This window comes from Passer montanus, unplaced genomic scaffold (genome assembly GCF_014805655.1).
Source record: "Passer montanus isolate IOZ18808 unplaced genomic scaffold, ASM1480565v1 scaffold77, whole genome shotgun sequence".
NCBI lineage: Eukaryota > Metazoa > Chordata > Aves > Passeriformes > Passeridae > Passer > Passer montanus.
Window position 1 is genome coordinate 1,245,052 of NW_024372923.1, and position 27,616 is coordinate 1,272,667.

The window sequence follows — 27,616 nt, forward strand, 5'->3', positions numbered from 1 at the left end:
GGTAAAAACACACTTGAGCAAAGCCAGCAGCTAATTCCTCACAGGCAGTGGACAATCCCAGGAATGTTGTTATTTCTCGTGGTTTGCTCTCTCCTTTTCAGTCCATTGGGAGTCAGAGCATCCCAGTGCCTTGGGAATTCCTTGTCATGCTGTTGGGACACAGCTGGGCTAATGCAGAAGAGCTCATTATGAAACAATTCAAAAAGAAACTTATTTGACTTTTACAGTGGTAGGATCTCCTGTCCCTTCCATCTGCCTCATTCCTGTGGGAATTCATCCCTAAATGGCTTCAAGGAGTCTTTTGCTTTCCCCAGCGTGTGCCCTGAGCTGCGTGTGGAGAAGGTGAGGTTGGGATGACCTGGTTTATTTATCACCTCTTTATCCTCCCAGTGCCTCCACAACCAGAGGTCCCACTCAGACTTGATTCAAATCAATATTTCTGTTACAAAGGTGACCCATCCATCTTTTCCATGGCAGACCTTGGCCAGGGAATTGGCAGGATCCACAGGGGCCAGGTTTTCACCACCTGGGACAAGTTGGGGATTAATCTCCCCCAAAAGCTGTCCCTCTGCTCACACTCAGCTTTGTGACACAAATTGCCCTGAAAGGAGAAATTCAGAGGTGCCAAGTTCCTGGATAGTGGAAAAAACACAATTTCAGTGGCCACTAATTTTTACTTCTTGAAAAGCAGCTTGAATTCAGTTCGAGTTAACTCACAGTGCCAGGATAAAAGGAGATTCCTCAATTCCATTTCCTTGAGTCTCAGCCTGGGAGTGAGGGTGGATTTTACAGGTGCACAGATCAGTCCCACACAAAACCACACAAGATTTGTTGGATGGGGGCTGTTTGCTTTTTAATCACATTTATTTTCACTGGGAAGCTCAACACAAAGGTCACTCCTCAAGCTGGTTCCTGTAATTGACATTTATGATTACTGAGATGTCTCCCATGATACCACAAATTCTGAGGGTAAAAATGTTTTTAAATTCAGTTTTGTCTTAACCTAGGCATTTTTCTTTACCTCGCCTGTAGTTCTGTGTGGCTTTACAAAGGAAAAGGGTGAAAAATTTACAGTGAAATGGTATTTATTTGTGATATATGAATAGAGACTCGTGTGAGTGCAGGTGCAGCTGTGTATTCATGCACACACATCAAACACCTATTTTTAATGTGATTCATCTCCCTTCACTGACTGGTTGAGGTCTCTCCCTTCTTGCTTCGTGTCAAACATCTTCCCCATCAGTTCCCGTGGCCTCTTTGGGACCACCCCGTGCCAGAAGTGTGACGTGGTGTGAAGCCAGGCTGTGGCTGCACAAACCAGGTAAGGCTTTTCCAGTGTCCATCCTCACCCTGCCCTGTGCTAAATCAGTAAATGGGAGCACGTGTAGAGATTCCCCCATGGAAAACAGAGCAAGCACTGGAGTGATGGTGAGCACTGAAGTTCAGGGTTTTCCTCTGTGCTCGGTTTTTAGCAGTAATGGGAAGCGTGAGGTGCTGCTGTGTTGACATTTCCATTTCCTCTCATTCTCCTTTTGGACTTTCCATGGCTCTAAACTGATTTTCAGGCTTGTAGTTGCCATCTTCTTGGGGATACAGAAAGGTGAGGATCAGTAGAAATACTTGGTTGTTGTATGGGGTCTCTCCAGTGAGGCTATTTATAGGATTTTTAATTTCCCTTGGGGCTTTTTTTAATATATATTCTGCAGACATGAATAATTAGTGTAAATTGTGTTTCTCTGTTGAGTGAATTTATAGGATTTTTAATTTCCCTTGGGGTTTTTTTTTTAATATCTATTCTGCAGACATGAATAATTAGTGTAAATTGTGTTTCTCTGTTGAGTGACACTTTTATTTTTCATTTCTAATGTGTGTGGCATTGTGTTCAAGCACTTCAAAGGGAAGTGGCTGAATTAAATAACTCATTTCCCTGCAGAGGAAGGTGGCTGTGGATTGCAGTGCTGGGACACGTCCTGACCCCCTTGGGATGATGTCAAGATCCAAATATTGAGAGATTCCTCTGCCCAAATTAATCTGCACGTGAGACCATGTGGTGTCAATAATTCTGATTTTATTTAACACTAAATGGGAGGTAAAAGAAAGAAATAGAAAAGAGATGAGAGAGATGAAGCAGAAGATATTTGTCATCAACATTTTAGGGAATCCTTACAAGGAGAAAGCAAAACCAAACCCAAATGTGACACTGGCTCCTATTAAAGCATTTTTGGTGCATTCCCCTGTTATTGGCTGCTCTTCCCAAATTCCTTCCATTCTCCCCTGGCTGTGCTTGCATTTCCCCGTGCTGCAATCCCCATTTCAGAGGAGTTCCCTCCCTCCATCCTCCCCACGAGCGGTGCCAGATCACTGCTCTGAGAGGGGAAAACACTGAAAATGAACTAAAAACCTTCCTGGACTCCAAGCAGAATTCCTTAGCAGGATCTGAAGGAAGCTGTGGGAGTGAAGAGGGAGCCAGGCACCGTTCCAGAGCAGCGTGACACAAATTCCACGTGGGATCAGCAGAACACTCGGAGAGGTAAAACAATCCCAGCAGCTCCAGCCTGAGCAAAACATTCCTTAGCTCAGCATCAATTATGCAGCTCAAACCACTTATTAACATCCAATTTAACAGGATGAACACTGGTTTGGGGAGTGTGTTCCTGCAGCAAGAGGGAAAGGCGCTGCAGAGGGCAGGAAGTTGGGTTAAGCTGTAATTATTGTTTCTCTGGAAATTAGATGTGTTTGCCTGTGTTTAATTGCATGAGCTCAAAAGCTCACCAAGAAAAAATCCAAAAGAAATCAACCATAAATTTAAAAAAGTTTAAAGTAAAACACTTTTTTTTCAAAAGATGAGGCATTTATTACCTACTCGTGTTGCAGGAGGCCTGTCGTGAGATATTTTTTGCATTTTATTGAGATCTGGTTGTCAATAATATTCAGTTTACTGGCTATAAACTTCCTTCCATGAGTTTATTACTGTGTACAGTTGGCAAATAGATTTGTTGTTGCTTTTTTTTCCAAGCAGCCCATTATTGTTGAGTCGCTCCACAGAGGGAAATAATAGGAAAAAAAAATAGAAATAATGGGATTTTTAAAGAAGTGTGTGTCTTTCCTCACTTTGTGGTCCCTGTAGAGGTGGGCAGGGATCTGTGGGAGTATTTGAGCAGGGAATATAGGTCCAAACACAAAAGCCCTGGGGAAGAGACAGAGCTCCTCTGAACCTCCCATCAGAAGCTCCTGGAGAGAAATCCGTGCTGGTCTGATCTCAGCTCTGGACATGGTGGCAGGAAAGTGACTTTGGAAAAAGAAATTCCTTTTCTCTGGTGTGAGGTTTTCTGGGCTGTGGGATTTGTGTACGGTCAGGAGCAGAAATCCTGTCTTAGGTTAGGCCTGGTCTCTGAAAGACCTGGAAAATGGGAAATTGTGGTTGGTTTGATGGGAAGAATGGGGCTGGAGCTCCTGTTCAGCAGGAGAGCTGGGGGGCTCACCTGGAGAAGACTCCAGGGAGAGCTCAGAGCCTGCCAGGGCCTGAAGGGGCTCCAGGAGAGCTGGAGAGGGACTGGGGACAAGGATGGGGGGACAGGACACAGGGAATGGCTGCAAGCTGACAATGGGTACATTTAGATGGGAATTGTTCCCTGGCAGGGTGGGCAGGCCCTGGCACAGGGTGCCCAGAGCAGCTGGGGCTGCCCCTGGATCCCTGGCAGTGCCCAAGGCCAGGCTGGACACTGGGGCTGGAGCACCTGGCACAGGGGAAGGTGTCCCTGCCATGGCAGGGGTGGAATGGGTGGGATTTGAGGTCCTTTCCCACCCAAACCATTCCATGATGCTGTGTTTGGGATTCCAAGGGATGAGCTGCCTGTGCCTGGCACTGCCCTGCTCTGCTGTGCCACCCATCATCCCCACAGCCCCTGAGCTCACAGCCTGGAGCCTTCATCCAGTCTGGGAATGGCACTTCCCAATGGCTTGGACACGCCCCAGGAGCCACAGGGACTCTCCCAATGGAAATGTGGGGCTGGACGGAATTTTTTCTTTCTCTTAAAAGTTGGTGCAGTTGGGGAGCAGAGGTTTGGAGGGAACCTCAAGCCACATGGAAGGGGGTTTGTGATCCAGCCAGGAATTTGGGCAGGTATCCAATGATCCCTGTGCTCCATCCTGCTGGCAGTCATAAATCATTGAGCCCATTACATTTGATTTTCACACCAAGAAAAATGAAAGGGAGAGGAGCCAAGTGCTCCCCTATCTTCTCAGATAATTTACCTGTAGCTGAGCTGTGAAATGAGTGGTGCTTGCATTTCTCTTCTCCCTTAAAACAAAAGGATGGAGCAGGGGAAGGCACCTTCAGGCAAGAGCAGAGCTGGAGGAAAAACAGCATGGAGCACGTGCTGCTGTTGGGTTTGCTGAGGGATGGGCTGGGTGTTTGGCTTTCCCTGAGTCCTGCAGCTGGGAAGGGAGAAAAAAGGGGAATTGGGAAGGAAAGGAAATAAAGGTAGCATTTGACCATTTTCCTTTATTTAGGGAAATGTTTGTTTGCTGCAACGCTGCCAAAAGCAACACCAACACAGCAGATCAATCTTCCCAGTTCTCCTTCAACCTCAGCCTTGTCAGGCTCCATTATTCTCAGCACTCTTTGACAGTTCTGGGTTAAAAAAGCTCCAATTACCTTTGGAAATGACCCTCTCCTGTGGGCTCAGCTCCATTCCTGCTGACTTTGGGAGTTCCTTGTGCACAGGACAGGTTTTGGAGGGGGAGGCTGCCTCAAAATATTGCACAAACCCATTTATAGCCCTTGGCAGTGGCCGGGGCACTTGGTGGCAGCCATCCTTCTTGACCACGGTAGGGAGCCAATTTAATTATTAACAGAGCTGGTTTGTGTGGGTTTACTGGGGCCATTTCACTCCTCTTGGAACCTGTGAAGCCTGGAAATATGGAATTCTGTCCCTGCTGGATAAGTACAGGCAGCTCTGCTCTGTGGTAGGCAGAAAAACAAGTCCCAGTCACAGAGGTGACCTCAGAATTTCATCTTTGCCACTAAAATATGATCAAACTTTTGCAGGTATTTTTATTTTCTTTGGTTCCTTTGTTGATTGGATTTTTAAAACAATTATTTATTAATTCATTTGGGGAAAAAAAATTAAAAATAGGGAAGGGCAGGATGGGCTTCTCCAGGGGATGGTTCAGCAACAGGTGCTTAAAATTTCCTTCTGGAGGAACCTGCCTATGCATCCAAAATGACTTTATGGATCAGTACCTGAATGTTTCCATGGGGTCTGGGTGGGCAACAGGGTCAAAATTTCAGATGTTTTATAGCAAGTAATAATTTCAGCTGTTTTATAACAATTCAGAACTGCAGCTGCTGTGTAACAAATAATTAGCTGAGGTCAGGGTTGCAGCAAAAGCCACAAATTCTCATTTTCCCCCATTTCATTTCTCATTTCTGGCTGGGTTTGCCCTGTGTCTGACCCCTCCTGCTGTCACAGCCTCCCCTCCCCAAATCAGCTTTTTGTGCATCTTTTCCCTGCCAGGGGAGGATTTGATCCTGGAAACGCTGGGATTTCATTCCTAAGAGGAAAATAGGGAGGGGAAGTGCCAAGCAAACGTTGTGACCCAGCAACAGAACTGTCCCAGATTCTCACATCTTGTTTGGAAATTCGGTGGCAGCCTCATTGCCCAGGGGTACAACATAATCACTTCTCAGCTCACTGAGACTCTCAGCAGCTGCACTGGGTGTGTTCCCATCCCCACTGCTGGAAGAGCCCTTCTGAGCTCCCCAGGTGCTCAGGGAGGATCCAAAACCCAGCTCAAGCGTAGAACGGCGGGAAATTTTAATTCCAAATGTAAATATGCTTTGAAAAACAGGTTCTCCTAACAGGTTGGATATCAGGAAAAGTTTTTCACAGCAAGGGTGACAAAGCTCTGGCATGGCTGCCCGGGGAGGTGCTGCAGTCACCATCCCTGGGTGTGTTTAACAAAGCCTGGATGTGGCACTGGGGGCCAGGGTTGAGTTGGGGTGTTGGGGCTGGGCTGGACTCGATGATCTTTAAGGTCTCTTTCAGCCTGGTCATTCTGGGAATTCTGTGAATCCAGGGCTCAGGCTTATAAAGACAAAACCCATCATCATCAATGAAGAATTTGGGTGGTGAGGGCGTGCAAAGAATCATTTTCACAGAATTCCCAGAATGACCAGGTTGTCCCATTTGAAGCTGCACCCCCAAAATGAGTTTTATTCAGAAGGGACAAGATTTCTTGCTGTAAATCAGATTAAACATTTGGATCCATGATGTTGGTGCCATTGTTGTAAACCCATAGAAATCCCAAGCTTTTCATACCAGTTTTGCTCTCCCATGCAGAATCTCTGAATCTTTAAGGCTGGAAAAGCCCTCAAAGATTGAGTCCAACCCTTAACTCCTTAAATCAAACCCTGAAGTACTTATGAACTATTTTAATTTTACTTTTGCTGTTGTTTTCACTGCCATGGCCCTGGGAGATGCTGCTCCTGACAGGAACTGCTCTGGTACTGCAAAACCCCAATTTTATAATTTCTTTTTTTTCTGAAAAGCAGTGGCTGGAAGAGGTCTAGCAGAGGCAGGGGAAGGACATTTTAATGATTACATTTCATTACATCACTGATGTCACCTAAAATCCTCACTCTTCACACCCTGAAACTAATGGGAGGCATTAAAGGAGCTTCAGTGGGCCCAGAGTGCCCAGGGTGGCAGCAAATGCATCAAAAAAATCACAGAATAATTAAGGTTGGAAAAGGCTTCTGAAATTATTAAATCCAACCATTCCCAGAACTGCCAAGGGCACCACTGCCCCATGTCCCCAGGTACCACCTCCACAGGGCTTTTGAACAGAGCTGCTCCAAAGGCCTGCAGCTCATTGCAGAGGGAATGCAGAATGAAAAAAAAAATTAAAAATTGAATTTTAAGTGTCCAAGGCCAGGCTTGGACAGTGCTTGGAGCAGCCTGGGACAGTGGAAGGTGTCCCTGCCATGGCAGGGGGAAAATGGGGTGAACTTAAAAAAACCCCTTGTGAGCCTTTGATTCTGTGATTTTCCATCCCAGACCCATTCCTAATGGATTTTTACCTTAGGAAAAAATAGGGAGCTTTGGGAAAGTATTTTCCAATTGGGAAAAATATTACTGGAGAGTTGTAAAGCTCCAGCAGCAAAAACAAAAAACAAAAAACCAAACAAAAAACAACAACAAAAAAAAACCCCCAAAAAACCCCAAAAAAACCCCAAAAAACCAAACCAAAACAAAACAAAAAAACCCCACCCCAAAAACAACAACAAAAAAACCCTTAATTTTCCAGCACTTCCTGGGATAATGTTACTTTATCCTGAAATGTGTCTTTATGGGTATTTTATTGCACCATTTTTTGCACTCTGGTTTGTTGGAATTAGTGCATTTGGTCTCGTGCTTGGGCTGTTGGAAATGATAAAGAGCCTGAACAAATGGAAATCAAGTTGCTGCAAATCCCAGAATCATATTTTAAAGGATGCCACGTGCTTTGCCCCAGCTGGGGCCAAAGGTCTCATCTGGGGACATTTTTCTATGTCAGTGCTTTTTCTAACTGACTTTCTCCTTGTAATGATTTCTCTTCAATTATCTGACAGGCAGTGGGAGTCCGGTTGCTGAAATCTGGAATTTTCCATCAAAATTGACCCTGCATCCAACTAAACCTCACCTGAAGGCTCCTGAGCTCCCAGCTCCCGTCACAGCAGAAAAGGACAGAAAAGTGTTCTCTGTTCCACAAGAAAAGGAGACTGAAAACCTCTTTTTTTCCAAGGTAATTCCTTTAATTCACACTTTTCCAGCTGCAATCTTGGACTCCAGACATGTCCATCCCATTTCTGTGGGCATTAGGGATGGGTGGGAATGGTCAGGACAGACAAATGGAGCCCTGGTGTAGGAATTAGTTGGAATTGCTTGTCTGAGCACAAAATTATTAAAGCTGAGGATCTGAAGTCTTTGTGGGAGTGTTTTTTCCAGCTCTCTGCTCCTCCAGGACAGGGCTGGATAAAACAGAGTTGTGCTGCTCAGAGACGTTCTGTGTAATGAGATGCAAATGTCACAAACCAAACCACAACACTGCAATGATCCTAATTATGAGAAGAAATGTGGGCCCTGCTAAGAGATGTGAACCTTTGCAAAATAAATCCTGGAGTGCAGGAGAAATCACACAGGCTTGGAAGCAAATAACAAAGAGCTCCATAATACAGAGACCCTGTTTGAAATTCCAATCTCAAGGAATTGAGGGACTTCATTTACAAGTGAGTATTGTCCCAGGCTTTTCCAAAGATCCCTGTAGCTCTCAGTGGTTCCATGAAGGAAAATCTGCTCCATGATCTGTAACATGCACAGCCCAAACGTTTGTACACATTTGGTCTCTCTGGTTGGCAAATTCAAATCCTTTTTTGGGGCAAGACACAGGACTGGGAGGTGCACAAAAAAATATTGATTTGTGTTTTCCACTTAACACAGAATAAAATAATTCCAGAAAGCCCTAAAGCCTGAAAGTGCTGCTGGATTTTTCCAGGGCCAAAGGCAGACAAAAGAACACACAGTTTTTCAGCAGTATCCTTAAGGCAGCAGAATCACCTTTTTATTTCCAAGGTTTCAGTCCAGGTATTTTTTGGCTTTCTGTGCAGCAGAACAGGAGAGGGGAGCAGTTGATGTGGTGTAAAGGAAACCTGTGGGGGTTTTTTAGGGTTTTTATGCAGAATTCTTCCTGGGGTGTCCTGGTGTCTTTGACCTACTAACCCTGGATCCCTGGAGATGGACACAGGCTGCTTCTCCACTATTCCATGATGTTCCAGTGCATTGCTCTCCTTAAAAAATGCGTAGGAGCATTTGTTTGCAGAAAAAAAAAAAGTAGCTATAAAAAACCAACAACAACAAAACACCTTTGGATTGTCCAGCAATAAGTGCAAGTCTTTTATCTGGGTGCTTGACATTCTGTTTACTTGCTCAGCTTCATCACAAAACATTTCCTGGTGAAACTACAGAATTGCTGTCCAGATCTATTTTGTTTTAATGGTTTTTTTTCCCCCTTGACATGGGATCTGTGCCTCCTGGGGAAACAGTAATTTTCTCCTCTGCACTGGAAAACTCCTCTCCTGGAGCTCTGTGGTGAGATCCTCTCTGCTGCTGGCGTGGAGCTTTCACTGAGTGTTTGAGCTTTTGCTTTCAGGAGGGGAAAAGAGAAGGGAAAACTGAATTTGGGGACACTGCTAGGACTGTTCAGGTGCAGTGATTTCTGCTGTGGGACAGATTTAGTGCAGCTGCTCTGGCAGTGCTGGATGGTTTGCTTGGAGTGCCCAGACAGATGGAAAAAATTGATATGATTGGGTTTGGTGGCATCCCTGGCATTGCTGGGCCATGATAATATCTTGGAGCTGGGTTTGGGGTTAAAATTAGCTTTTTCCTTTCCTTTCCTTTCCTTTCCTTTCCTTTCCTTTCCTTTCCTTTCCTTTCCGGCATCCCTGGCATTGCTGGACCATGATAATATCTTGGAGCTGGGTTTGGGGTTAAAATGAGCCCTTTCCCCTTTCCTTTCCTTTCCTTTCCTCTCCTTCTCCCTTTCTCTCTTTCCATTCCCTCTTTTTTCTTCTCTTTTTTCCTTCCCTTTTTCCTTTGCCTTTTCCTTTCCTTTCTTTTCCTTTTTCTCCTTTCCTTTCCTTTCCTTACCTTTCCTTTCCTTTCCTTTCCTTTCCCTCTTTTTTCTTCTCTTTTTTCCTTCCCTTTTTCCTTTGCCTTTTCCTTCCCAGTCCAAAGGGGCTGGTTGGTAACAGGACAAATAAACTCCTGTGTTCTCCTAAACTGAAATCCATGGCACATTCACCTGTGATGGGATTCATTTCACTCCATTCATTATTAACAGTTTCTTCATAAACTGACTTTCTGAAAATCTCAAATCACATCCCACTAGAGTTGAAATATTAAAAAATTAATAATAATAATAAAGAAAAAATTCCAAGCAGTTACACTTGAAATACATGTTAGGAATCAATTGGCTGCACTTTCCTGGAATTTTAATTTTGTTTGAGCAGTCATGAAGGAGCTGAGTGTGTTTTTAGCAGTGCTTGGTGTCAGCTGGATGCAACAACCCTTGATGGTGACCCAGCAAAAACCCCAAGGCTGCCTCGCCCTGATCATCTAAAACTCCAGATGACTTCTGGATGCTCAAAAATTTATGCACGTATCTGTTGGCAATAAAAAGAAAACACAACAAAAAAACCCCATTAGGAATGGAAGACTCAATTATATTTTGCTGTTCTGTTTAATAAGGAGGATGCCATATAAATTAGTAAGGATGTGAATAAACACAATTTAATAAATGTGAGAAGAAAGCTGCTTCCACCCCCCAGAATGGGGAGTTTATGGCCCTGTGCAGTGTAATTATGTTCTGATGAGAATGAGCACCATAAACTGAGCAGGGGGGTGGAATCCTGAATTCTGGGGGTGAACAGGACCCCACTGAGACACTGAACTGCAGAATTGGTGGCACAGGCAACAGGGAAGGGCTTTGGTTTGTTTGGATTTTTGAAATGAAGGACTGGGGGGAAACAACCAACACAGGATTCTCCTGGACCAGTGCAGCTGCAATTTGCTGTTTAACCCCAGAATCCCAGACTGGGTCGGGTTGTTGGGACCTTAAAGCTCATCCAGATCCACCTTCCCCTCCAAATCCCAGAGTCCAGCCTGGCCTTGGGCACTGCCAGGGATCCAGGGGCAGCCCCAGCTGCTCTGGGCACCCTGTGCCAGGGCCTGTCTGCCCTCACAGGGAACAATTCCTAATTCCCAATATCCCATCAAAATCTACCCCTTGTCAGCTTGCAGCCATTCCCTGTGTCCTGTCCCTCCATCCTTGTCCCCAGTCCCTCTGCAGCTCTCCTGGAGCCCCTTCAGGCCCTGGCAGGGCTCTGAGCTCTCCCTGGAGCTGCTCCTCTCCAGGTGAGCCCCCCTCAGCTCTCCCAGCCTTTTGTTGAGACACTTTTCTCTGCCATTAAACCCCTTTTTCTTCCACTTTTCCATTCATCTGAACTGGATGATCCCAAGGATTCCTTTACCACCCCTGTGTGTCCCTTTCTGTCCTTTCCCCAGGAGTGGAGCACCCCCAGCCCTCCCCGAGGGATGAGCACTCCCAGGGAAGAGCAGAACTTTCCCTGCTGACCTCGGGCATTGCAGACAGACCCTACAAAGGCCTTGGGACCCGGGATTTAAATCCTGCAGGGATTTCAGCCTCTCTTTTCTGGCTCCAAGGCTTTCTGAGCAGAGGAGTGGCTGCACTCGGTGCCCTGGGAGCCCTGAGCACGAGCTGCAGTTTTTTAGCATCTCTTGCAAAGTCTGAATTTTCCCTCTGTTTTTCCCTCTGTTGCTTCCCTGCCCATGACCTAAATTATGAGGAGAAGATATTAAAGCCTGGATTTTAACTTAAGAGCTGACTACACCCACAGGAGAAATTAAAGCCCAGTGTTGTTTTTTGATTGAAGGTAAGCAAGCAGTGAGATGATGCTGCTTTCCTTGTCTAAATGCTGCCAGCAATAGGACACTTGGAGCAATATCCTGCTTTTCTTTATGGCTTTTTGTCCTCTAAAATCAGGCTGATACCCCAAGCACATTTCCATGGCAGGGGGTTGGAACAGGATGGTTTTTTAAGGTCCTACCTGGTGCTGTAAGTATTGAATCCATTCTTTCTTAAAATAGGCCAAAAACTATCCCAATTTGCAAATATTTAATCTAAATAAATGCTCTGAGTCCTTGAGTAACCCCATCTCCTTTGATTGTAGCTCCTTTATCTCTACTCAGCCAATTCTTCCACCTGCTGGTAATTTCCTAATGGGTTTAAGCTTCGTGCTCAGCTGAGGAATGAGCTGCTCAAACACCTGCCTGTGACCCATATTTACTCTTTTGGGGCAGATCTGGTTGTTGTTTACCCACAAGTGACTTTACACTGGATTTATCCCTGTGGAAGGAGGAGGATTTGATTCCTGCAGGCTCCTCCCAGCAGGATTCTCTCCCAGACAAGGTGCTGTATCCCAAGGCAGAGGTGTAGGATGCATCCCAGTGATCCCAAGGCGTGGTTTCCCAGGCAACTGGAGCATCCTCAGCTCCATCCACAGCAGGGATGGAGCAGGGCCTGCCTGGCCAGCCCTGCTGAGGTTCAGCTTTGGATCAGTTTGGGATGTCTCCCCACCGAGTTAAGGTCATTCCTGGGCTGGGGTTGTCCTGAATAAAGAGGAGTTCACTGCTCAGGACACATATTCTGGGCATATCCTGCTGGATAGGACTGAGTGGGTGCAGTCCAGGGGCAGCTGGACCAGGGCTACCCCTCCCTAGTGAGAAACAGCAGTGAGGAAAGAGAGACAATCCCACATGGCTGAAAAAAGGGGAAGAGAAGTCTCTGGGATGATCTTCTTGGGCCTTTCAGTACCTAGAAGGGATACAAGAGAGCTGGAGAGGATTTGTTTGTTTGTTTTCTTTTAATGAGGCAGGTTTTTAATAGGATTTTAATAGGATTTCTTTAATAGGAAGGAAAATGGGGAATGGCTTTGAACAGAAAGACAACAGGGTTAGATGGGATATTGGGAAGAAATCCTTCCCTGTGAGGGTGGTGAGGTCCTGGCAGAGAGTAGCTGTGGCTGACCCATCCCTGGCAGTGTCCAAGGCCAGGCTGGAGCAACCTGGGATGGTGGAAGGTGTCCCTGCCCATAGCAGGGGGTGGAATGGATGAGGTTCAAGGTCTGCTCCAACCCAAACTTGTCTGGGATTCTATGAAAACATCACCTTATGCAGCAGGAAAAAAAAAAAAAAAAAAAAAAAAAAAAAAACCACACCAAAAAAACCCCCACAATAAATGCATTTTGTTTTGGTTCTCTGTTCATTCTTGCAGAAAATGGGACTGAGCACAGAAGGACAGCAGGGAACATGAACTCTACATGAGCACAATTGCTTCAATTGCTTCTCTTCCCAAGCCCCTCTTTACACTACTCTACCCCAAATGTGCCAGTGAGCTCTGGGGAGAGGTTCTAGGTTGGGAAACAGCCCTGGAAACACAAAGTCACCCAGGTCTGCACCACAATAAATGCGTTTTGGTTCTCTGTTCATTCTTGCAGAAAATGGGACTGAGCACAGAAGGACAGCAGGGAACATGAACGCACAATTGCTTCAATTGCTTCTCTTCCCAAGCCCCTCTTTACACTACTCTACCCCAAATGTGCCAGTGAGCTCTGGGGAGAGGTTCTAGGTTGGGAAACAGCCCTGGAAACACAAAGTCACCCAGGTCTGCATTTCCCATCGCTGACATCTGGATCAGAAATTGCCAATTTCCAGCCTGTGAACTGCAGGGACTGCAAAGGGACTCGGTGTGGCTGCAGAACAGTTTGGCACTGAAAGCACAGACACTGAGCTTGACCAGGAAAGCAGAGCAGGGCTGAGCTGGGAATGATTCCAGGGCCATGGAGAGCTTTGTGCTGAGACCCTGCTGTGGATGTGGGGCCGTGCCCGAGGCCCCTGGCTGCAGCACTTGCAGGGAGCACATGGCAGGGACTCTGCCCTTCCATCAGGAGCTGCCATGAGCTGCAGCAGAGTATTTTTAGCTGCTGTCCTGCTGGCTTAGGCGCTGCTGATGTTATGGAGTGTGGCAAGGCAGAGAACTGTGGGGTTATTTGAGTTTCAAGAGATCTCTTGTCTATAATGTGGTGTGCTCCTGCTGCGTGGAGAGGCTGGGAGCTGGGGGAGATGTGGGAGCTGGGGGAGCTCTGGAAGCTTTGGGAGCTTTGGGAGTTCTGGGAGCTGTGGGAGATGTGGGAGCTCCAGGAGCTGTAGGAGCTCTGGGAGCTGTGGGAGCTCTGGGAGCTGTGGGAGCTCTGGGAGATGTGGGAGCTCCAGGAGCTGTAGGAGCTCTGGAGGCTTTGGGAGCTCTGGGAGATGTGGGAGATGTGGGAGCTCCAGGAGCTGTGGGAGCTCCAGGAGCTGTAGGAGCTCCGGGAGCTGTGGGAGCTCTGGGAGATGTGGGAGCTCTGGGAGATGTGGGAGCTCCAGGAGCTGTGGGAGCTCTGGGAGATGTGGGAGCAGTGGGAGCTGCTCTTCCCTGGCTGCTCATTCATAATTCGTGGTGGTCCTTGGAGCTTCTCCCACCTCCTGAGGCAATGCTGATACCTTGGGTTTTGAGTTTTTCTGTTCTGTTTTGGTGTGCAGCTTTTAGTTTTACATGAAGTGTTACTGGGATCTTTTCACAGGATGGTGGAGAAAAACAATCCTGTTCCAGCTGGAGACTCAAGGACAATCTCTTCAAACTCCAGGCCCAAAGCACAAACAAGGTGAAAAGAGGAGGGCAAGCGAGCAAAGAAGATGAAACTGTCATTTGAAGCTGTTAATTGGACAGTTAACTCCTGTATGCAAATGCATTAAAACTTACAAAAATGTGAGATCTCGTACCCAAGATTTTTCCTTCCATCTTGGAGCCATCTGGGCACTGCCAGGGTGTGGCCTTTGAAGGCACTTCAATAAATCTCACTCTATTCCTCTGAACTCCCTCTAGCCTCTGCTGCAGCTCCTTAAGGCATCGAGGAGAGGAGGCAGAGGATGCTCAGGAAGCACCTGAGAAGCATCCCTGAAAACAAACCTGATTACCCTTCTCTCTTTTCTGTTTGATTTTTTTATGGAATTATAGTTACTTTAGTATTTGTTTATTTTAACATGGAGGTTTTTGTTTGATTTTAATTTAACTTTTTATTTCTTTACAGTTTTACGTGTTATAGGGAAAAAGAGGGATTTTTCATCATTTACAAAAGGATTTTAGTTTTAAGATTCCTTTTTAGCCTTTTATGTGGGATTTGATTTCTTGTTTATTGATTTTGATGTTTTTGTGTTATTCTTCTATATGCTTGTCTTTTGTGGGGTTATTTTTTCCTTAATCTAATTATTTTATTTTATTTTATTTTATTTTATTTTATTTTATTTTATTTTATTTTATTTTATTTTATATATTTTATTTTATGCTTTATTTTACATTTTATATTTTATTATTTTATATTTTATTTTATATTTTATTTTATTTATTTTATTTTATATATTTTATTTTATCCTTTATTTTACATTTTATATTTTATTATTTTATATTTTATTTTATATTTTATTTTATTTTATTTTATTTTATTTTATTTTATTTTATTTTATTTTATTTTATTTTATTTATTTTAAATTTTGGATGCCACCAATCATTCAGGTGAGTGTTAACTCCAGGGTGCTCCCAGTGTTGCTGCTCTCCCAGCCCCTCAGGCTGTGCTGCCCTGTCTGTCCCCACCCCTGGCAGCTCAGCCTTTTTTGAGGATGGCAGCACAGAATTCCCTGCTGTCGTTCCCCGTGCACTCCCGAGCTGGGATTGGGTTCCCATGAAAGGCTGGGCTGGCAGCAGCAGGAGGGCAGGAAAAAAGAGTCTCTGGGTTTTGAGCACTGCACGTTTGCTCCCGGCAGCCAGAGCCGTGTCAAGTGCACGGAGAGCTGCTCCTTTTCATGTCCTGTGCCTTCAGTGCTCCTCCCGAGGGACTGGAGCAGGAAAAGCTGGGGAATATCCCCTGTGCTGCCCCTGGGAACAGTCCTGAGCCCCAGCACCCCTGGCCTTTCCTGCTCCCCAGAGAACGGGGCTGGATGAGCTTCTCTAATATTGGATTTTGTGTTTATTCAGATTCATCTGTGCTCTTGATTAAGAAGTAGCAGTTGATTGCCTCCGAATGTGGCAGCTGTGGGGAGGGGTAAAAACCTTGAAGGGCCCTGATGCTGAGAGGGGAGCTCAGAGGGTGGAGAGGGCACAGATGAGCTTTGCAAATCAGCTACTGGTGCAAGTAATAGAAGAACAAGGAGCCAGGTATCACAGACTCATTAAAAAATTATCAAAGCATGGAATGGCTTGGGTTGGAAGGGACCGCAAATCCCTTCCACCATCCCAGGTGCTCCCAGCCCCAGTGTCCAGCCTGGCCTTGGGCACTGCCAGGGATCCAGGGGCAGCCCCAGCTGCTCTGGGCACCCTGTGCCAGGGCCTCCCACCCTCACAGGGAAGACTTTTCTTCCCAAAACCCAAGCTAAACCCACTTTCCCCCTTTTCCCGTCACTCCCTGACCTCATTAAAAGTCCCTTTGCAGCTCTAACTTCCAGAGGAGTTACATCAAGCATTGAAACATAATTGGGCACAAAGAAATCCTTGCACAGAGCAAGAAAAATCCAGCCAGCTGCCACAGGCTTTCGGAGAGGAAACAGAAACTTCCCCTGTCTTGTGGTGTGGGATATTTTTGGATGAAGCCTTTTGTAAGAGGGAGAGAACACAAGGGGAAGTCAGGATCATGTTCAGACAAAAGGCACCAAATTGTTTGATAGCCACATTCCCTTTCTCCTGCTTGAGGACCTTTAGGAGCAACCAAAGTCGCCAAGATTGATCCAGACCTGGCATTTCCAGAGCCCGCAGAGCGAGGCAGACTCACAGTTTGATTTTCTCTTCCCACCAGCCAATTTTAAACACAACGTGCAGCTGGGGCTCAGCTCCTGTGTGTTTGCTCTTTAGCGGGTCATCGTGGAGAGGATCCTTCTTTTCAAAAAGGCTTTTGCAGGAAAGGAATCTCCTTTAAAGAGGCTGCAATATCCTTGTTTATTCAAGTGCCACAGCGAAGTAGAGGGAAAACAGCAGCGAGCTGAGAGAGTGGGGAGAGCAGATGGAAAACACTCAGCATTTTGGAGAAAAAAAGGTGTGTCCTCTCGCCTCCTCCACATGATGAGTGCTGTTCCAGATGTAGCCACTCATTTCCTAAAGGTTCTTTGGGTCTCGTGTCACAAATTCAAGCTGGCATCTTGCCCTTCTCCAGAAATGCCAAGAGCTCACCCGAGCAGCAGCTGAGATGCAGGAAAGGGAGTCACCCTGAGCTGTGAGCTGGAGATTTGCTGCCAGATGAGGGGTCCCTCAGCCCAGGGGTGTTTGCAGGCGTACAGAACCTCCTGGCAGCTGCTCTGCATCCACCGGAGCTGTTCTCCAGGGAAAGGTCACTCTGGATTGCATAAAAAGCTGCTCAGGGGTGAGCAATTGCCCCTTTTGTGTCCAGCCTGTGAGTTCTGGGTATCTGAGCAGCCTTCAGCATGCCCTGTGCCCCTCACTGCCCCTGTGGACAGTTATGGATCCACAGGTTTGTGTCCCAAAACCTCCCAGCATCATTCCTTGTGCTGCCAGAACTGAGTTTTCCCTGCACTGCTCCCTTTTTCCCGTTCCCAGCTGACACAGGGCTGTTGGTGACATCCCAAGGACTGGGGAGCACAAACAAATGGGTTGGTGCTGGAATTCTGTAGGGGAAAGCATGAAACTTGCCTGAGCCAGATTATCCCAATAGGAAATATTGGATATGTTTTCCTTGTCTTTCCTTAGCCTTTCCCATGGGAGAAACTTAAGGTGCAGTGCCATAAAATCCATAAAAATTGTGCCCCTCAGAGCCACCCAGCTCCTTCTCCCTATTCCTTGCTATTTATAATATTTGTGTTAGCTTTCCTTGACTCCTTTAAAGTTTGATCCCTTTAAAGTTTGATCTCTTCCTCTAAAGTCACATCAGACTTTCCTACATCCTTTTCTCCTCTCTCTCCTCAAAACCCTTCTCCTTTTCTTGTCTATCCAGGCTCTTTTCTCTCTCTGCCTTCTCCTTCAACAATTATTCAGCCTTTCTCAGATCATCGAGATCTTTGTTGCATCTGAGCAGGAATTTGGGTTTGGCTTTGACAGGTGTCTTTTTAGCTCAGCACTGACATCTTTTCCTCAGCAGCCACTTCCTGCAGGATCTATTTGAGAGATTTCTGAGCGCATAAATTACGTTGGCACGCGCAAATCAGCGTAGCAAAAATGTTAATTACCTCCACTTTGCCTCTGCTGAGCCTCCCCTTGACGGTTTGAGCAACTTTTGTCTGCTCTGCTCTTTCTTTTCAGACAAATTCTCAGAGGGCTTTAACACTTGGTGCAGGGAGGGCTTGATTTTCATGCTGTGCTTCATGCAGGTTGTTTTTCTGAAGGTGTGCTAAGGAACCTTACAAAAACAAAGCAAGGGATCCGTAAATTAGAAACATTTCCTGACGTGTTCCAAGATGTTTTGGCCAAAAGCTTCATTCCTGCCACTTCCCGTGGGCTCCAGCCCGAGCGTGGTGACATCAGCAGGGCCGGGTGACATCAGCAGGGCTGGGTGACATCAGCAGAGCCGGGTGACATCAGCAGGGGCTGTGTGCCCTGGCACGAGGCCCAGGAGGTGCCATGTGCTGTGGGACGTGGGGAGTGGTGACATTTTCCATCACCACTGTGGATTCACGCTGGGACACGTGCTGGGGAGTGGGGTAAGGAGCTCGTGCTGCCTCTGCCCACACCAGCCCTGGCTGTAACCAGGAAAAGGAATTGGTATATTTAGAGAGGATGATGTAGACTTTAAAATCCTGGGGATGGTGACTGTGACACAGCCCACGATTTCTGTGTGATGTAGGATCAAAAATGGGATTTTGGAGCTAATTTTTCCCCCTGGCATGGGAGGATCCAAGTGCAGCTTCGTCCCCCTTGCCATGACGGTGACGTGCACAGCCCCAGTGATGCAGGAGTGCTCCAAAATCAGGTGCCAGTGAAGATCCTGAGGTTCACAGTGTCCACAAACCCTGAGCCCTGTTCCTTCCATCTCCTGGCAGCCCTTGCTGCTCCCCTGCTGCCTGCTGAGCATCCATCCAGGAAAAGCAAAGCTGTGCAGGGGGGCAGGACTGGCAGTGCTGCTGTGCCTTGAATGCCTTTTGATTTTCCTCCTCTCACAGCTCAGACCTGAGCGTCAGAGGGGGCCTGGCTGGAGCCTGAGCTGCTGCTGGCTCAGGCTGCGAGGGGAGCGGCGGCTGAGTGGAATTGCATTAAAAACTGGCTTTTAAAAAGGAGCCATGCATCTTCCCAGGCAGGGCACGGAGCCAGGGCTCAGCAGAGGAGCTGTCCCTGCCTGCACGGAGCTGGAGCAGTGTCTCACTCACAGGGCTTGGCTCGGCAGCGCTGGCAGCCAGGAAGGAATTCAATAAACAGCTCTGTCCTTCTGGAGAGCTCTGAGGCTGGGACAGGAGCCACAGCAGCCAGCACAGGCCGTAGAAAATGTGTCCCTGACCTTTGATGAGATCATCCTCCCCAGAGAGCTCTGTGCCAACCCCTGGGTGGCTCAGGGGCAGGGAATTGGCACAGGGGACACACAGCCCTGGGCACGAGTGCCTCCTGCTTGGGGGACACTGCAGGTGGGCAGGCACTGCCCAAATGGCTGAGGGCAGCAGGGGGACAAGAGCTGAGCCTCCCCCAGGCTGCATCACTTGTCCTTAGGGCCCCTGACCCCTGCCAGCCAGGGCCATTCTCCTCCTCCATCAGAGAATCCTGGAATGGCTTGGGGACTCTTAAATCCCATTCAGTGCTGATGCCTTGTGCAGGCTGCCCTGGAACACAGGCTGGGCAGAGTTCCAGAGTAAAGCAGGGATTTACTCAAAGGATCTCCTCAATGGATGCCCCTTGGGCAGCACCAGAGCCCAGCCAGGGCTGCCCCCAGGATGAACCCAAATGGCCCCAAAATGCACGAGCGCTGCCGGGGTCTCTCCCTGGGCTCAGCTCTGCTCCATGTGCACATTGCAGTTCAGTGTCCAATCCCACTGCAGCCCCTGCAGTCCCACCCTGCTTGTTTTTCTCTCTGCAGCCCACGGGGTTTGTGCTCCTGGGCTGGGATTGGGATCATTTGTCCTTGGTGCCCAGCTGGAGCAGGAATTGTTTTGTCTCCCTGCTCTGTGCAGAGCTCACCATCCCCTAATATGAAACCCAGACCCACACACTGAAGCAGCTCAGAACCTGAAAAAGAGAAAAGCTAAACCTGAGGCATCGTTTCCCCCCTGATGCCTCAGTGCCACCCCCTGCCATGGGCAGGGGCCCCTGCTGCTATCCCAGGTGGCTCCAAGCCCTGTCCAGCCTGGCCTTGGACACTCCCAGGGATGGGGCAGCCTCCTGATACCCAGTTTTAGGGGGATTAGAGATCTCCATGGCAAGGAAATGCCCAGAATCAGTCAGGTGTACCTACAGCAGCTCCCTGTGCCTCTGCAGATGAGATCTCGTGGTGCAGGTGAAGGGTTTGGTTGTGTCCCCTTGCAGCAGTGAGAGCACAGAGGGAATGACCCAAGGAATGAACTTTCTGCTTTCTGTGTTTCTTCTCTCTTGGTGTCTTGCTGGGATTTTCTATTATCACCGAGTCAGAAGCAGGTTTGTGTGCTGGGAGTGTGATTGATTTCCAGCTCACACCTTGCAGTGGGCTGAAAGCAAACCACTCTGGCTCCTGGCTTTCTTGATATTCTTGAAAGCAAGAAAAAAAAAAACAACAAACAATTGAGTTTGGAACAAAATATCCCAGCAGCTTTCTCCAGCAGAGCTGTGCTGAGGTTTCACTGGGAGCATCCCAGAAGGAAACAAGATTTTGAGCCTTGCCTTTATCAGGAGCTGTGGTTTTACAACTTTTGGGGTTATGCCAATGGACAGGTTGAGATGTGTTCATTCATTTTTTGTTTGATCCCTTAGCAAAGTCCCACAATGCCAATTTAAAACACTTTGGATTGACTATTGGGCTGGAAGAAGGAAATATCATGTTCTGAAGCTTACAGGCTTATTAACCTCAAAAGCTTGCAAGGTTTGATAGGCTCAGCTGTGAGTTTTGTGTTGTTCCATATGATTTTTGTGGGAAAACCAAAGGAAAGCAGCATTGAGGTTCAATGCAGCATCCCTCCAACAAGTCAAGCAGGAGGGAAGAGGTGATTTTGTTGCTGATACTGCTGCTGATTTATTCTGAAAAAATACAAATTTTATGGATGCTGGGAGGTTTTATTGTTGTTCTTAATGATTCATTTGACCTCTGATAGCTGCCAGTGAACCCAGCCTGGGAGCAGAGCCTCTGGAGACAGAGCAGGAGACAGAAATGTTAATTGCCACTTGTTCTGTTCAACCTGATTCCTCCAGACCTGAAGTGGGAATATCTGCAATGGAGCTCATTCTCCATCTGTGCTTCATCACACAAATCACAGGTGTCTTGTGTTAAACTGCATCCTGAAAAGCTGGGAAAAAATATCCTCCGAGGAGGGAGGAGCAAATGGGAGGGTTTGAATGTTCAGGAGATCCCTCTGTGTGTGTGTGAGGGGAGGGCAAAGCCCTTGGGCCCCGTGCTGATGTCTCAGTGACTCCTGCCTCGGTACCATCTGCGTCTCCAGGGGAGGTTCAGGTTGGATTTTGGGAACATCTCTTCCCAAAAAGGGCTGTCCAGCCCTGGAAGGGGAGGAGTTCCAATCCTGGGGGGATTTAAAGCCCTGTGGAGGTGGCAGTTGGGGACGTGGGGCACTGGTGGCCTTGGCACTGCTGGGAATGGTTGGACTCAGTCTCAGAGGGCTTTTCCAACCCAAACTATTCCATGATGCTGCTGTTCTTCAGTTCCAAAGCAGGCTGTGATTTCTCACCTGGTCAAAACCTCTCTGACGTGAAACATTTGCTGGGCTGCTGGAGATTAACAGAGTTTATTAATGAGATTAACAGAGTTTATTAATGAGATTAACAGAGTTTATTAATCCTATAGAAGTTTGGATTGGCTCAGCTCAGTGTGGGCTGAGATATGGCTGCATGGTAGAAATTAATGTCCAAAGAATTTTAATTGTCAGGAAAAAAAATTCATTTGGTGTACTTAGAACTAAGCATGTAAAAAAATAATGTTGGGGGGAGAAAGATAGGAAAAAAAATATTGTTCTTTGTATTGTGGCTGGTTTGAGTATAATAAGACTCTTTGAGGATTTTTTTACTTAAAATGCACTTTTAATGTTTCTCCCTCGCTGCCAGGCTTTGCAAGGTCTCCACCTGATATATTGGAAGTGGTAACAAACTCTTGAGATGGATTTTTGAAATCTTTAGACCTCTGACCAGGCTTGCAGTGATGACACAGAGGTAACAATAAAACCACTTGAGAGACATTTAATGGGACACTTTAAATGAAATCCCCGGGGTTGGTGATGGCAGCTGAACGTGTTCTTGCCATTTTCCCATTTAACAAGAAGAAAAGGCCAAACAAGGAGCAATTAGTCAGAATAAAATCAGCTTTGATGACATTTTCCCTCCTGAACTCTGGTATAAAATGGTCACCTGAGGAAGAACTGAGAGGATATGTGAGGAATTTGCATGTGGAGCTGCATGTTCACGCTCACAGTGCTGGGTAAAAAATGAGCAGGTAAAGCCACTGCGGGGTCCTTGGTGCACGGGATGCTCTCTGTTCATACTTTGGTTGATTTTTGTCCAAATTTTCATTAATCTCAGCTTTTCTTTGAAGTCTGTGCAGGTTGAACTTGGTTTTCATCCTGTGGATTTCCATGACATTGGTGTGCTCGGGTTTCCCAGTTGGCCCTTCCATGGTAAGTCCCATTCTCTAATTACTCCCAGATCTGTTTCATTCCTCTTAAATTACTTCTTTATTTAAATTAATTTTGTTTGCTCGGTTGCTTCTTTGCTGCTGTGTTTTTATTTTTTGTAAAATGAAAGAACTTTCTTGTATTAAAGCTATTGGTTAAATATTATTACCTAATTTTCCTGGAGCATAGCCTAATTTTTCCTGGTGTTATTAATAAAATATGCAAGCCTCTGAAATAATCATGTGAGCAACTCAGTGCATATTTAATGTGGAGTGTGGGGAGCTGAAATCCTGGATGGAAGAGAAAAAATCACAAATCTCCATTTAATCTGAATTCCTTGCATATCTCAAAGAGGTGCAATTAGCTATATATGTACTAATTTAACTTATTGCTAGTGAGTTTGTCAATTAATTAACTTATTTATAATCAGCTGATTTGTTTAGACACAGCTGGATCTGAGTAGCCACATTTCCTAATGGATGTGTTCTCTTTATGGCAATGATATCATGGTTAAAAGGACTTTAATTGCTTCAATAAATGTCAAAATAAAAGTTATTTGTTCAGGAAATTGAGTGAAATAGCAGCTAAAAATTCAAGAGGAGAATTTCTCTGTGTCCAATTTTTTGGTTTTTTTGTAGGTTTTTTTCCTTGCAAAAAGTATTTTTCTTGTTAGGGAGAAAATTCAGTCTGGGAAACGCCTTGTCAGTGGCAGAAGGTGTTGGTTGCAGAAAAAGTCATTAAACAAACAAAAAAAATTAACTTAATAACCAGTATTAAAGAAGAGCAAGTAAGCGCAGTATTAAAACAAATCATAATGAAGTTAATGGCAATTTTACCAGCAATTCCAGGTGTTAATCCTATAGCTTTGCATGTATTTTTTAGAGATTACAGAAGATGACTTTTAGATGGAAAATCAGCTGGGAAATCAGGATATTATGAAAGATGCACAGAGCAACCACAGACATGCCAGGAAATGGTTTTGTTTTATAATTCAGCAGTAATTAAATGCAGTTTATTTTAAGAGCTGTTGAAATATGTGAAAGTTTTTATGTAGTTGACTTTTTTTTTGTCCTATAGAGTGCAACTACAAGGAATGTGTGCAACCCTGGATTTTTGTCCAAGCCTGGATTTTTATGCAGACTTTTTAAAATTCCCATTACTATTTTGTCATTATTAAACTTACTCAGAACTCCTTCCAGAATTGGCCATAACTACTGGAAGGCATCATACAAATTTTAGCTTTACAGGTATTTTTGTTTTCTCTTACCTGTAATTTAAGCCTCAGAAGTTCACACAGGTTATACAAAGCTGGTATTTCATTTTTCCCTGAAAAAATCTCATTTCCCAGCAATAAACACCTGTGTTGTTCCAAGGAAACTGTGTCACAGCTGGTCAGCATCAGCAAAAACAATTCATATCATACCCTAAACATAATTGTAATAGTATTTTAGACCAGAAATGCATAAAAAAACTATGAAAAAATCTGATTTTGAACAAGATAAATCCTTAGAAAATAACAGCTCATCCCTGTCATTCAAAGCCTAAATCGCTTTTGTGTTTCTGCTTTGCTCTGTATCCTGGCAAATACACAAATCCATAATTTTACCTTCTCTTATCTCTTTTTTTTTTCTCCTTGTCTGTTTGTTTGTTTGCCTTCAATCTCCAGAGCACCAACCCTTTTTATTTGACCTGCCAGCTGTATGGGCAATGGGATTCGTGCCTGGTGCTGCTGAGCAGCTGCCTCTCCAAGGTGGGCAGGGGTGAGGAGCTGCCTCTTGGGAAGCCTCTCCCGGAGTCCCCTCTCCACAAAAGGTCCTTCCGCAACGGCGTCGGAGCGGGAATTAAAAAAACTTCCTTCCGAAGGGCAAAGTCCTGAGCAAATGCCCCAAAGCCCGGCCCAAGTTTTGACATTTGATGTCCAAAGTTCTTGCTTTGAGTTCCTTTTGATGCTTTTCTCTGTGGAAGCCACCTCTGACAGAGTCCCCAGGTGTCGTTTTCCGAGCGCCGCGAGCCGAGCGGAGCAGATGGAGCAGCAAAATTCCATGCAGATTCCAAATTCTTGGCTCGGGAAGGGCTTTGTTCCCAAAGTTACAGTGGCATCAAGTTTTGTCTCGAAATCAGTGTTTTCATTTGCTTAATTTCCCTCCTTTGCCAGGCTGCAGGTTTTAATCGAGCTGTTCTTTGATTAGTACAGAGATAATCCCGTGCTTTGAGGAGATGTGTGCACACAGCCTGTGGGGAGGACGGAGTATTCCCAAAATCCCTCCTCTCTGCCAGGCATGAGGCATTGCTGTGCTTTCCCATCCCAAATCACATTTACTTGAAGACAACTGGTAATTTTAATACAGATTTAAAGTATCCTTCATTTCAGGTTTCAAGTGATATGAAGGGCCACTGGTGAAAGAATCAGGCCTTACTTGTAACTTCCACTGGCGTTTTAATATAGTTATTTAAAATTACTTTCACAGGAAATAGTCTCTGGAGATGTCTCATCTCATATCCAGAAGAATCCTGGGAAATCACTCTAAGGCAGGGTATCAGCACTGCTCCCTGTGCCTCAATTAATTGACTTAGGTAGGCAACACCCAGCTGATGAAATGTGCCAAATCTGGGAATTTTTTTTTAATTTCCTGTTGGAAAAAAAAAATAAAACAAGGAAAAAGTAATTTGATGTGAAATATGTAAATGTGGTGTGGAGGAAAGGTCACCTGCTGAGTTACACACGTGTGAGTTCTACTTGTGGCCGTGTCCCCTGAGTGTAACAAGCTGTGCCCTTGGCTTGAAAATGTGGCAGAGTGTCTCTGCAATGCCTTTTGCAGTCAAAGCTGTGATATTAATTATAATAAATCACTCTATGGATGTTTTCTAATATTTCCCTGTTAAATATCATAGTTTGGTCATCATTTTTAACCCTACAATGAGGTGGTTTGGTGTCATCACCTCTGTGATGCCCTCCCTGAGCTCATGGGGGAAAGTGAGCCCAGCATGGAGCTGTGCTGGTGGGACAGCAGGTTTTTCTGGATGATTTCTGGCTGATGCAAGGAGATCAAACACATTCCTGCCTGTGTTTGTCCAGGCTGAAAAGTTTAACACATCCTGGTTTTAAAGTTGCCTAAACACTTGAGTTCTTTTGGGGTCGTTTTGAGGTTGTTGAGTTGAGTGGGAACCATGGAACCAAGGAACCATGAAATCCTAGAAACCATGAAATCCTAGAAACTGTGGAACCCAGGAGCTGTAAAATCCTGGGAAGCATGGAACCCAGGAACTGTAAAATCCTAGACACCATAGAACCCAGGAACCATAAAATCCTAGGTACCATGGAACCTAGGAACTATCAAATCTAAGGAACCATGGAACCTAGGAACTATGAAATCTAAGGAACCATGGAATCCTAGGAATCACGGGATCCTAGGACCATGGAAGAGGCCTGAGGAGTGTGATGGAGTTTTATTATCCTTGGGTGCTCTCAGTTGGGAGCAAGCCCGTGGTGACACTGCAGCTGGGCATGGCCCTGTGTCACTCCTGGCTGCTGGCATTTCACCCATGCCAGATGTCCTGCAAATTTTCCATCCCAAACACTCTCCAGGTCACTCCAGGACTCCCCAAGGAGCAGAACTTCACTGCCTTTGGCCATGGAAAAGGGAAGGGCTGGGAATGATTCCTGGCTGGTGACAGAAGCAGAAAACAAGTCCTGAGGGCACAGGTTGTCCGTGGAAGCTGTGGCTGCTCCTGGATCCCTGGAACTGTCCAAGGGCAGGTTAGACTTTGGGCCTTGGAGCAGCCTGGGACAGTGGAAGGTGTCCCTGCCATGGCAGGGGTCGCACTGGAGGAGCTTCAAGGTCCCTTGCGTCCAAAGCAGTCTGTGATCCCATGATTCCATAATTCCATGAATCCATTCTGCATCTGCTCACGGCTGTGGGGATGGAGGTGCTTTGTCCCAGGGCAGGGCTCTGTCCTGCTCATATCCCCACCCAAACTGTCTTTCAGGAAAGCAAAAAAACCCAAACTAACCCCAAACTAATTCAGATTTGCCTTTGAGATCGGTTTTTGTTAACATTTTCCTACATGATCAAATATGTTCCTGCCTTGGTAACCTGGGATGAGCAAGGTTGTCTTTAAGCCAACAGAACTCTGCGTGGAGCTTGGAAAATCAGGCTTTTCCCTTTCATTTATTGTGCAGGAATTACAGTAACTCATTTAGTGTTTTGGCATTTGTCTTTGGGCAGGGCACGTTCCAGAGGGCTGCAGAGCTGGTGTCCTGCTCCCATAAACCTTCATCCCCTTTTTTCAAAAATAAGAGATTCAAGAAAAACTGGCTGCTGTAAAAATCCCCCTCTTTATGATTTAGCTGGTCCCTGACAGGCCACACTCCAGCTGGAGGGATCTGCATGGAGAAAACAATGGGACCAGGAGAACACCACGAGCCAGAAGTCACCGAAATCGCCTAAATCCAGGGCAAGCCTGGAAAACGAGGATTGTCCAGCTGCCTTTCAGACTTCTGTCACTGGAGGGCTGATGTGCCAGCTCAGCCCACAGAAGACTCACCCTGCAATGCTGAACTCATCTCTGAACTTTAAAGGTGGCTTTGTTTTGGAGAGAACAGAGTGAGCTCTGTCAGGAAATAAGGATCTGAGGGGGCCATTACCAGGCACGTTAATTTTTATGCTGATAGGAAATGGAAATGTAGCAGAAAATATCTTTTTTTTCAGTAAAAAGTGAACATGGGAACAACTATGCCAACCTGCCAACCTGCACCGCAATTAATGTGTTGTCATTAATTTTATTTTTTTCTGGAGAACAGGGATTCATGATGCTGTGAGAAGATAAATTGTGAATTTCTTTAATATTTTTCCTGGCTAACACAAAGAGTAAAGATAAAGGGTACAGATGGTGAGAAGAGTGATGCTTTGTGTGGGGATTGAGGAGTAAGTTGGGAATGCTCTGGCCAGTCTTGGCTGAGCAATTCAGTCTGTGACTTTAGAAAAATAATTTCTACTCAATTTCCCCATCTGAAAAATAAGGAACTGCCTTCATTGGGCCATCTTGACTAAGCAGTGTCCTGACTGATGGATTTGTGTTGAGACAGAAAAGGGTCATTTCAATAGCTGGAAATGCTGAGGGACGGGACATGAAGATTTCCTGAATCCATAAGGATTTTTTCTCTCCTTACT

The 27,616-nt window shown here is 45.9% G+C and overlaps 1 protein-coding gene across 5 annotated transcripts; it reads left to right on the forward strand.

Moving 5' to 3' along the window:
* The first annotated feature begins 1,969 nt into the window (after nucleotides 1–1,969).
* On the forward strand, nucleotides 1,970–25,441 carry NPS (neuropeptide S). Of its 5 annotated transcripts, XM_039731394.1 has the most exons (6): nucleotides 1,970–2,530; nucleotides 7,616–7,788; nucleotides 14,243–14,323; nucleotides 21,883–21,987; nucleotides 22,367–22,448; nucleotides 24,112–25,441. In XM_039731394.1, the coding sequence occupies exons 4-6, from the start codon at nucleotides 21,977–21,979 to the stop codon at nucleotides 24,319–24,321; spliced, it is 303 nt and encodes a 100-aa protein (XP_039587328.1). In that variant the 5' UTR covers nucleotides 1,970–2,530; nucleotides 7,616–7,788; nucleotides 14,243–14,323; nucleotides 21,883–21,976; the 3' UTR covers nucleotides 24,322–25,441. The 5 variants fall into 5 exon arrangements, with proteins under 5 accessions (XP_039587328.1, XP_039587330.1, XP_039587329.1 ...); XM_039731396.1 differs by lacking the exons at nucleotides 1,970–2,530; nucleotides 7,616–7,788; nucleotides 14,243–14,323 and adding exons at nucleotides 21,114–21,277; nucleotides 22,098–22,267; XM_039731395.1 differs by lacking the exons at nucleotides 1,970–2,530; nucleotides 7,616–7,788; nucleotides 14,243–14,323 and adding an exon at nucleotides 21,114–21,277 and having other exon boundaries at nucleotides 21,883–22,267.
* Nucleotides 25,442–27,616: the final 2,175 nt, after the last annotated feature.